General features: G+C 37.3%; 1 protein-coding gene across 6 annotated transcripts in view; it reads right to left on the minus strand.

The window, feature by feature from the left end:
* The window catches only part of ENTPD3 (ectonucleoside triphosphate diphosphohydrolase 3), a 28697-nt gene continuing 16540 nt past the window's right edge, over positions 1-12157 (minus strand). For 5 of the 6 annotated variants that reach the window (XM_020799493.3, XM_073003475.2, XM_020799490.3 and 2 more), the window contains 7 exons: positions 11349-11499; positions 9280-9439; positions 6536-6766; positions 4392-4664; positions 3146-3256; positions 1820-1957; positions 1-249 (listed from right to left, as the gene is read on the minus strand). In XM_020799493.3, coding sequence (XP_020655152.3) covers positions 19-249; positions 1820-1957; positions 3146-3256; positions 4392-4664; positions 6536-6766; positions 9280-9439; positions 11349-11499 — 1295 coding nt within the window. In that variant the 3' untranslated portion in view covers positions 1-18. The remainder of the gene's footprint in view (positions 250-1819; positions 1958-3145; positions 3257-4391; positions 4665-6535; positions 6767-9279; positions 9440-11348; positions 11500-12157) is intronic. The other variant, XM_073003476.2, reaches the window with a different exon arrangement.

Raw genomic sequence — 12157 nt, forward strand, 5'->3', positions numbered from 1 at the left:
TCCCCTGATGATCTTTTTTTATTCCACAAATACATGTTCAACATGACAGGCATTCTTTCTCATGCGTGACACAACACAGGAATACACAAGGAAGATTAGACACAGTAACGCCACTGCTGTGAAAAAGAGAAGCAGTCCAGCAAATAGATTGGGATTCATGGGGAACAAGATCTTGTCAGTCTCCGCAGGAATCATGTTGGTGAGGCTAAGCATGTAGCCTAATGGCCAGGCTATGCTGCTGTTACCAACCTAAAACACACAGAAAAAGGACATAATGTTAAAAACATCAGCCATGCAAATTTGGGGCCAATTGGGAAGACAGGAAAAATATTTGGTATAAACTATCACATTGCCTTTAGCAGTTCTGTACAATTTGCCCAATCTCCTAGTTCTGCACAATTAGACAAGCAGCTACCTTGGTGCACTGAGGTGGGCACAGCTTTGCTAATAGAAAAATATCTCTTTGTTGCTTTAAACCAATAAAAGAAATAAATGGTTTCTTATAGCAAGAATGAATGAACCTCCTTAAAACTTGGGTTGCTATATTACTCCCCTCACTCACTTATTCCTTTGTGTGCATAAGGAGAAGGGAATGAAAGCTTTCATTTCAGGACTTATCACAGTTCCCTGTTATGTCAGAACTTAGGAAACTGTAGTTTGCTCTCTTTGCGGTTACTTAAAAATAAACCAGGATAACTAAGCACAGTTGAAATTAACTATAGTTTCCCAAGTTTGGATGTAATGAGAAACTGTGGTTAGTTCTAAAGCTTTCAATCTCTTCTTTGTGGAACAAGGAGCAAGGTATGGACTTTTCTCCCTTTTAATGAGACCTATGGTTGTCTGGTTTCTTCTGAACCAGGCTTATGTCGGACCAGAGGTGAGAACATTTTTTTGAAGGGACTAATTGCCTCATCATTTTGCAGCAGTCAGGTTGTTATCATCTTACTCCATTTGCAAAAATAATTTGTTATGTTGCCTCTTAATGAATTTTTGCATTATTGCTGCTAGCAGCCAATAAAAAAAAAAAAGACAAGGATTACTTTTTGGTTCCCTCTGTTGGCCAACTCTGATATTGCAAACAGTCAATTTAATTGACTCACTCAATTAAAATATGTATATGTTGTTTTATATTTTACTATTGAAATGTATTTTATCTCTTTTTAGCTGTTTACTTTGGATATGTGTGATTTGTATGCTTTCTGATATGGTTGAAATGACACCGGGCCGCAGACCAGGGGATGGGCACCTCTGATGTAAGTAACATCAGCCCAGACCCCTAAATGCCTTTACTGTTGTAATGAAAAATTAAAATGTCATTCCTCCTACTCCACTTTTTCCTGATCCCAACTTCCCTCTTTTTATCACTTTTGAAAAAGAGGGAAGTTGGAATCAGGAAAACGATCTCCTAAATCTTCCACCTGAAGAGGCCTTATGTGGTCAAAGGCCAACTTAAAGCATTTTAATGCTTAAGATGAAAAATCCAAATGGAAGGATATTGATATTAATTAACATGGCATAGTTCTTTTCTTCTCCAAAAGCCATTGGAATAAATGGAAGTTGTGCAAGATCCCCAAATTTGCTACCTCACGGGACCTCAGGACTGGATCAATTTCTTATTTATTTATTTGTTTGTTTGTTTGTTTGTTTGTTTGTTCATTTGTTTGTTTGTTCATTTGTTTGTTTGTTCATTTGTTCGTTTTGCTTCTCTAGGCTACCATGAACTGCTGTGAAAGGAACTTTAAATCTTGAGTTCCTCAGTTCAGAGACTTTTCAATTTTTCAAGATTTATCACATCTTCCAGGGTAGAAATTAAGCTTACCTCCTTCTGAAAGTGTATTAGAGGCCAATTCTCTGCATTGAACTTATATCCATGTATAAGCAAGTAATAAATATAGTTTGCTGAAAAGCAGTATGATCTTGCATATGTCTCCTCAAATTTAGGCAGCATAAATGGAAGCTGAAAAACAAAAAGAACAAAATAAGCATTCATAATTCCTTTATTTGTTTAAGAACATGTTTACTTTGCCCTTCTCTTGTGACTGGAAATGACAAGGGAGCTAGTAATTTCAAAGAAAACTCTTGTTGTAATTAGTTCAGGCAGCTCAAGAAATATCTCAAGGAGAAGAAATACTGTCAATATGGAAAATAAATACAGAAATCTGCCTGGAAAAAACCCTGTACCAATCATTTTTAGATTGATATATATTTAGTGAGAATACCTTCTAAGATAAATTTGTTATGGCACAAAATTTTGTTTTATTTTATTTAAAAACAATTACTTTGACTGTAAAAAAAATGCCAAGATTCATATTAGTGTAGTACTGTACCTGAATTGGGCCCAAACAAAAGGACAGAAAAATATAAGCAAGGTTTGGAAATTTAGAAATTTGTTGTAGTTAATTTTTATATAAATTTTGTTTTTTCATTTTTGTTGTACACCACCCAGAGTAGCAAGTTGGTATATTAAATTAATTAATTAATTGCCAAATATTTTCATAGGGGTTACAAAGGGAGGGGGAGAACAGGGGAACTGATATCACACTAAAATCACGTAATTTGTATCATCTCAGTCTTGAACTGAAATTGAACAGGAATGATCTGAAGAATATCAAATGAAGCTACAAGAGGTGAAGAAATGTGCCAGGAGCAAGAAAGGCAAACAAGTTGAATGCTTTGTTTTTTTAAACAGGTGCCACATGTTTTGTGTTTGTTTGTTTTGTTTTTTATTAGGATTTTGTCAAAAATGTTTGTAAACTTAGAACTTATTCCACTGTGGACACTGGCTGAGCAGTCTTTCATATAGAACTGAATTATTTATCTTCTGCCTTCCTAATAATGTGAGGTATGGTACAGGAAGAGTTAAGTACTTTTAGGTCCTGTTCCAAAAACAAATTGCTAAAACTTTAGTTGGATCATGACCAGCTTTATAAATACAGAATACCATAATGCCACAAAGGTTCTGTTATGATGTTTCAGAAAAAACAACACTTCATCAAAAGCAAGGAATGAGAAATTGTGGCATGATATTTTAGGCATGCATAAAGTTCTGCTAAGCATTTTAACACACTGAGATAAGTGACAATGTTACTTTCCACAGATTTTTGGCTAATGCTTCCCTTCACTAACACAGGAGATGGATGCAGACCTGGTTCCAGTTCTGTGAGCAGAAAGTCCACATGCTGGAATTAAAATCGGCCAATGAAAATTGTCCAGTTAAATTCAAAGCATTGACTGTGTAGTAGAATCCAGAAAAAGCCTGTGAATAAAGTCAGATGAAAAACACTTAATGACAACAGATATTATACAAAAAATGATGACCAGAATCCTGTTGTGGATTTATGCCAGTGGAAGTGTAATGACATAAATCACATCAATCAACTGCCACAAGATGGGGGATACCTGGCTTAGCAAAACTACGAGAGAGAAGGTTCTTGGAATTGTCATAGATCACAAGCTAAATATGAGCAAACTGTGCGATGTGGCTACAAAAAAAGGAAAATATTATTTTAGGCTGCATTAATAAAAGTATAGTTTCCAAAGCCCGTGAGGTCCTAGTCCCCCTCTATTCAACACTGGTTAAGCCTCACCTTGAGTATTGTGTCCAGTTCTGGACACCACACTTCCAGAAGGATGCTAACAAATTGGAACAAGTTCAGAGGTGAATCAGGGGGCTGAAAACCATGCCTTATGAGGAAAGGCTGAAAGAATTAGGCATGTTTAGCCTGGAGAAAAGAAGACTGTCTATATTTGAAAGGCTGTCATACAGAGGAGGGGCAAGATCTGTTCTCGATCATCCCAGAGTGCAGGACACACAACAATGGGTTCAAGTTAAGGGAAGTCAGATTTCAATTGAATACTGTATCAAGAAAAATTCCTAACTGTTAGAGCAGTACGACAGTGGAATCAGTTACCTCGGGAGTTGGTGAATGCTCCAACACTGGAGGCATTCAAGAAAAACGTAGATAATCATCTGGCAGATATGCTTTGATTGTATTCCTGCATTGAGCAGGGAGTTGTACTTGATGACCTTGTAGGCCCCTTCCAACTTCACTTTTCTATGGTTCTATGATAATGAATTACATACCACTTGCATTCATACTCACCTGACTAGGAACGTAAAGAACAACTCATTAATTAGCAGCAATTCACTGCCAGCATAAATCTGCAATAGGGTGCTGACTAAAGTCTATTGACTTACTTTATTCATTTTAAAAACAGATACTCTGCTTTCTCATTCACTTGTCCTAAGGTAGTTTGGTAGCAAATATTAAACAATGTTAACAGTACAGTACAGCACAACACAGTACAATTAGAAATGTAACTAAAATAATTCTCTCCCTGGAAGAAAAACAGAGAAAAAATAATACAATAAGCAGGAAAAAGAAACTTACCACAAAGTTTCCTTTAACTTTTGGCTGGTAGATTCCATTAAAGGAGCAGTCTTCCTTGTCTCTGCAAGATGTGAAGTCAAATAACCCAGAGACTGCCTCTCTGCAGAGCGCTGGGTCCCCAGTTCCCGTGACACTGATAGTGTGGCTTAGATTGTGGTTCTCTGGCCTTTTGTTTGCTGTACAGAGGCTTCCATACAAGTGCTTTGTTGTTATAATGGTCTTGTAATTCTGAGGGTAGCATGGATTTTCAATTCGGGATTTATCATTTGAGTTCTGATAATTTACAAACAGATAAGGTAGGATTTCATTAGATCAAATATTTTTCATTGTAGCAATCTGGTTTTGGTGGTACTGCCCCATGTGTGTGTGGGGGGGTGGAGTCCCACATTTGGGGGGAGCAGAATTGCATCTGTGAGGGACAGAGCCCCACGAAGCGGTGCTGAAAATTAAAGGGAACATAGCTGGTCTATGTTATATAATACAGTACCAGTCAATGTTTTTCATTGCTTGTGCTTTTATTATTATTCCACAGCATGCCTTTCTTTTTAAAAGTGGATTGCTCTAATAATGTTTACTTTTTGACATTTGCAGAAAACTTACCTATTCTTTCAAGTGTTTGCTATGTAGTCCAACCTCATTATTTTATTTCTTTAAAATATTTTTACCCCACCTTTCTTTTAAAAAGGACCCAAACCTACCATTTGTTTTATGGACAATGCAACATATTTATATTATATGTCATATCAATGTATCATATTTATTGCCTGTTTTGTTGTTTTACCACCCTTTGAAATCTTTGTATCTTAGCCAAGTATAAAAATATGTAAACAAACAAACAAACAAATTCAGCAAATCAGCTTCTTAACATGACTTAGAGCAATTGAATCAATGGGAACTTGGTATGTTAACACTTATTACATAAGCTTCCTTGATTCAGTGGGTTTAACAATTAGAATTAGACAAATTAGTTGGGACTAACAATTAGATTTGGACAAACTACTAAAGGTTAATTTCACAATGTTTCTGAATACAACATGCATATACCCCATCATAAAAGGCACCCATGAATCCAGATTAGACATGGGGGAAGGAAGAGATTGGTAAGGAGAACCTTTCTTGGAGAATATCTGCATATGTTTTGATGGCAATGCTGTGCTTTGTGTACTTATGGGCGGTATCACATGTTTCTTGCAAAATGCTTACAGATGATGAATTCCTTACCACTTGTTCCATGGATACTTCCTAGTTTTTATAGAAATGGGTCTACTAACAGTTCTGGATAATATTTCACATCCACCTATGACATTTTCATGATCACAGCAAGTACAGTCTTCCAACGCTTGGATTTAAGGGACCTAGTGTATATATTATCAGCATTGTGCCTTCCTACAGTGATGCATGGATGGCAAGATACTTGCTTTACAGAATCAAAGCAGAAAGCATGATGTTTCCATGCAAGACAGAGCTGTGGTGTTCAATGCTCACACTTGCAACATATAGCCAAATGCGGGCTGTATTACAGGAACAAAGAAAATCCTTTATAACTGATCAGCCTATCTATTCATCTAGCCCAATGATGGTGACCTATGGCACACGTGCCACAGCTGGCACGTGAAGCTTTCTTCTGACACGCGACAAACCTTTTGAAGTTGCTGTAGCTGGGATTCCCCCTTTCTCTTCCTGTTCTGGGTCTTTTAACTTCCTGTCCATCCCCATGATTTCCCCTTTAACTTCCTATCCATCCCCATGATTCCCCCTTTAACTTCCTGTCCGTCCCCATGATTCCCCCTGAAACTGCCACTTCTTGTTCCGGTTCTGGGTTTCCGGCCGGCACAGCAGCCACTGGTTTCTTCCCCACCCCCTCATTTTGGGCATTTAAGCTGAAAAAAGTTTGCCTCCACTGATCTAGCCCATTATCATCTACTTTGGAATCTACTGGCAGCAGCCTTCCAGAATTTTTGCCATAGGTCTGTACAATCACCTTTTTACCCGATACGTTTAACTGCCTAGAAATGGCAGGGACTGAACCTCAATGTTTCTTGTACGCAAAGCATTTGCTCCATCTCCACTGAATTATATCATTCCTCTCTGGAACAATGGATGCTCCAGTAGATCTGAAGGAAAGAACATTCCCTTGTTCATACCTTTAGAATTGATGCTAACAGTTTCTTCTCTGCTTCCTCTCTCCCATAACATGGGAAGCTGTGAGTATACACACTGTATGAATAACCATACAGATGCACCTGTAATGTATTATTCAATGTTTCAGTTGTTTCCTCGGGGATGAATGATATTTGGGTAGAGGCCCCTCCTAGATCAAGTGCACCTGTAGTCTGTGCTCCATGCGGATGGACCCAAGCACTCCAAATGTCTTTCTAGAAATAAAGAAAGTAGATTGCAAATTTCATCTGCTGTGGGGTTCCATTATCTCCTCACACTCATCTTTTTTAGCCTATATGGCATTAGAAATGATCACTCAGATCAACAAGAAACAATTATGCTCAGATTGTCCATGAGAATCTTAAAGAATATTTCAAACATTAAAGTGTAGTTTTTGAAATTTCACTGATCACTTTGCACAGATTTGAACAGTGTGACAGGATCTCCACCATGCCTTTGCTGAGATGGCTGATAGCCCATATTTTAATACCATTATATCCAACCTTTTTTGTATCATGACATTTAAGAAAAGTATGGTTACCAAATTCCAGATAGGCTCCTGAAACATAGATTGAAGTAAATTCAAAACATTGGCCAGTTCTAAATCTGGTAACCATGGTTTCCCAGTTGTTGTTGTTTTTTTGGAGGGGGGAATCTTTGTGAGTAATTAGGGATTTACTTCCTGTTTTACCGAAGTGTTTTAAGAGGGGAAGAGCAAGGGGGATGAATGTGCATATAAAAGACTTCTTAAATCAAGACATGAACATGTGGGTTGGGCACCTAATTCCTCACCTAACCCATCTTATATAAACAAAATAATCATTAACTCCCTTGAAGTGGTACAAACTAGTTTAATAAAAATGCATTCCGTACTTGTATAACTAATCAAAGCCACCTTGCAGGTGTACTTCTTACCATTAGTTTAAGAATTCCCACAGATCAAATAGGAGATACATTTTTTTAAATTTTGGGGCCCAACTCTTCCTCAGAGTCCTTTTTATTGTTTGGCACCTGACCTAGGAATAGAATTGCTGGGTCTCAAGGCTCTGGCTGAAGTCTCAGGTAATGGCTATCATTCTCAAGGTCTTCTAGCAGGAAGGCAAATCTGGGAGTAGGCAGTGCTGATGGAGAAAGTTTCATTCCTGTGTGTACACTAGTTTAAAGCTTGGGCACCTGTCTTCACTCTTTGCTAACTAATGCCAAGGCTTACTGATTACGTATGGCAATGTTTGTATGTGTGTTGTGCTTACACAACATCTGTGCACTAAAAGCCTGGCAGGTAGTGAACCAGGGAGAGAGACAATGGGTACATGCATTCAGGATCACTGGGTCATCTGGCACCAGGCAGAAAAGGCAGACTGTCAGCAGAATGAAATCCTTTTTGCCTACGCCTTCCATAAACCATAGCAATCTGGAAAAACTCATGTCAAATGTTCTGTAGGAAAGTCCACACAGATTACAAGTCCCATCACAATCAAGTTAGATGGTCTATGTTGATCAACATATCAATTATGATGCAATAGAAATTAAATATAATACACAATTATTTAGCATACGAATAAATTCTTAGAATACTTGAGAAATGCTTTAAATCTGATCCACAAAGATTGAAAGCATCCCTTTATCATTGCCCTGCCTCTTTTTATTAAGCACTAAACTGGTGAATATATTAACAGGTTTTCAGAAATCTGCAAGAAACTGTCTTGACATTGAACTAAGCTCATTGAGCTAAGAATAAATGAGCCAAGAGCGAGTCACAGACATGATCACAGATGAACATTAATAAGCATTAATTTCATGGAGCCAAAATCCATCTGAAGGTCAGTGGTACAGTATTATATCTATGGTTATAATAACATAGCTGAAAGATTTTTCGCTGATTTTTAAGCAGATGTTTGAAACAAGGTTAAATACTGCTGATTCTTTCCTCTGCAAAATATGCAGAACAGAACAAGAAGGATAATGTTGTATATTGTGATACGTGTTTATAGACAATGATTTTTGGCCAGTTAGTTTTCTAAGCACTGCAGTGTCAGCATGAAAACCAACAGGTAATATTTTCCTCCATGTGGCATTGCAATAATAGAGAAAGATTCCGCTCTATTTTGTCAAAGAAACAGCAGCAAAAAGAAGGAACACCTGTCTGTAAACACAACTGCAGGCATACTAAACCCTTCTCATGAATTTAGTGTTTCAGCACAGCATAGGAAGAAGAAGAGAAATCCTCCAAAATAAGAGGGGGAAACTGCATTGCATCCAGTGAGGGTTTTCTATAAGTATATTGGGATCTGTCATCTCTTTAGAGCAGACAGGCCAAGGACCATAAAAATACCTGCCTACAGTTGAAAACATCAGTGAAATCAAAGGGCTCTCCTCATCTCCTGGCAAGATAAACTCTAAGAAGCCTCTTAAAAGAACATTTTGAAGAGTAGGTGCTATTAAAATGACTCAACACCAGCGTTTTATGTGACTCATTAAGGAAAACAATAAGAAAATGTATTAACCAAGACAAAAAACTATTGCAACTTATGAACTTTTGGCATCAACACATTCCAAAACTATTGCCATGGTTTCAGAATTTAAAACTGTATGACAGTGTTAATAAATCCGTATTACAACCTTCCTTTTCATAAAATTTGGACGCTTATCTGAATATACCCATTTAAACACCAGTGAATTATTTATAAAGCAATAGTATGTAATAAAACATGCAGAGTTTTCCACACACCTCCAAGAAATTGTCCTTTAAATAGTTGGCTGTAATCCATCCATATACCCCTTCCTCTTGCCCAGTTATGATTTGAGCACCCCTAAATTCAAAGGGCTGAGATGTGAAGTAGTTTTGAATGCTCTCAAGGACTTCATTGGCTGCTGATTCATTTTGCAACCTAAGCAATTCACAGAACGCAAAATGCTGAGTGTCTGGAAGGAGACATTTACCCTTCATTTGGTCTATCTAATGCCCAGAAGAAAAGTTTATTATTTTCTACTTCGAACTTGGAAGGACAGGCTAATTCATACATGCAGAAACATCACTTAATTCCCCAACATTTTGATAAAATGCGTGGAAGTCAGAATGTGCAAATGTTACTTTTTGAAAATTTACAGCTATCTGACTTCCACATTGGCAGTGGGATTTTGAGAGCTATAATTTTAAAAGTATCTGTTCTAAGCTCTGGACTTTCTTCGCTGAAAAATGATTGGCTGGCATTTGCAACTGGGCTGGCAGACACAGATTTTCCCATACTCCCATTCTACGGCATGCTTGTTACAGACAACCCTGCCCAGTTTCTACCCTATTCATCAACCGTTTTGGAAGTGCTGCTGAAGGGAGAAAGGGAAGGAGTCTACTTTTGCTAGCCTAGTTGCACATGCCTACATTTGGATCCAACTCAATATAGTTGGGACAATAACCTGAAATATTGCTTTAGTATTAATAATGATTAATCTGGCCTGGCTAATTCATGTACCATCATGTCTGACAAGTGATGAACATGCATGTGTTAACATGTCCCAAGATGCACACCCAGCAAAACTAAATGTGTAATTCTTGCTTCTTCTTCTTTTTATTGAATTAAGTATTTTCAATTGAGTTTACTCACAAGTATATGTGTACAGGATTTCAGGCTAGGGAATAAGTTTTGCTGAGCTTGTTCTGAGTAGATACGTATAGAAACCACATTGCACACCAGTCCCAGATTCAGCAATGGCAAAACATATATTAAAGTTAACAAGGAATACAGTTTTCCTCCTACAAAATCATTTTTAATAAACAGAGATTTGATGTGCATTATCTAAAAGTTCCAGATACTACCCTGTTCTGTTTGTTTCAATAGTGAGCATTGTATATGTCATGCTAAAATGTTTAGAAAATAAATGATTGTCATACCAAAACAAAAAAAATGTAAAATCCATATTTATATAATTGTATCATAAGGGTTTCATTTTAGTCTTGAGTGTCACACCCTATATCAACTATAATGTACATATCAGCAGTCACAGCTGATATAGTATGAAGCAGGACATTGTTTTCCATGTATTAACTCTGGGTTACTTTAAGCAAACCAATGGACAAAAACACAACAAGCATTTCCTTTTAATGATATAACAAAATAAGGAATCCAGACCTAATCAGAGTCTGTTTTATTGTGCTGCAAACCACCAGTGCCAACATGGTGATTCTATAGCAACATGTTGGCCCTTATCTGTGTTGCGTATTTCCCTTTAAATCTGCACACTTAAATGTTTCTTTGCACAGCTACCTGTGTACCAACAAATGTTGACTGGTCACATGTGAAACATGGATCAACCCCATCACCTCCTTGGTTTTCATACAGGAGTAGCAACACGGGTACAAAAAGAACAAGAACAGGAACCCTAGGGTGGTTCTTTTAATGAACTGCCCTAGGGTTCTTGTTCTTCCAAATCCACTAAAGAAAAAGGTTCAACTGTGTTTATTGAGAAATACTCAAGAAATACTCATGGTCACTTAGGTCTAAAATCTATTTTCTTTAAAGCCGATGATAATTACAGTGAGTTTAAGCTGAGGGAATGTTGTACTTTCCAATAGTACCCCCAAGAAAGATCAAAACCCTTCTTCAAGAATTGCTTAATCTGCCCCATCCACTAATCTCCATTGATTGATAGGTTTTTAACGCAAGGCAGAGGAAACTTAATTGTGAACTATTATTATTCCACTCTACTGCAGTTCTTGTTATAACAAATGGTGAAGAATTGCACACAGCAGTTTTATCTTGCTGATACATGTCTAAATTTCCTATAGATTTCCTCCCATACCTCAGAAGTCTCATGCCAGCTGTGGCTCCCAGGTAGACAGGCGTGCTTCTATGTAAGTGAAAAGGTATTTTCTCTTTGACTTTATTCATACAGTCATCAATGGGCTTAGATATTTCTTGAGGGTTACTTCCATAGCTGGATATTCCAGGACCTACGAGAAGGTAATTCAAGGATTCAACTTACCAAGAATACTGTATTTTAAATCTTAATCACAAAAAATCAATATAATAAAAATCAGAAGCTAGCATTGCTTTGCTTTACTTTAAGCAACTAAACACTACATTTCATTCTGCATCTTGCATATACTTTCAGCTTCCAATGATACTGCAATAATATTCTACAACTGCCCATTCATTCCAGATACATCAATAAACAGAGCACTAAAGGGAGAATATTTCTCAGATTTCAACAGTAACACAAGAATTTTTAAAAATATAAAGCAATTTCAATTTATTGATGTAAAAGGGACTAAATGCACCAGGGCAGCCAGCACAAACCAAGAGATATCTTACATAAGGCTGTGAAAGAAAAACTTTCGAAAATCACAATAGCAGTACAAAGCACCACCGCAGAGGAGCACTGCTAACAGCATTGCATACAAAATCACACAGAAAAGTGTACATAAATACTGTAAGCTTTAATTGTTGAGGGGTTTGGGTGACTTATGAAGATAGCTGAAGAGCTGCCCTGAACATATTTGAGACAAGCTGTGACTGGAAACAACATTCAGACTGTGGACAAAATCTTTAGGGACTTTTTGGATTTGAGAGAGCACAGTTTCAAACCTGGTTGGTGCTGAGAGCAAAGAT

Source organism: Pogona vitticeps, chromosome 6, assembly GCF_051106095.1.
Source record: "Pogona vitticeps strain Pit_001003342236 chromosome 6, PviZW2.1, whole genome shotgun sequence".
Classification (NCBI taxonomy): Eukaryota; Metazoa; Chordata; class Lepidosauria; order Squamata; family Agamidae; genus Pogona; species Pogona vitticeps.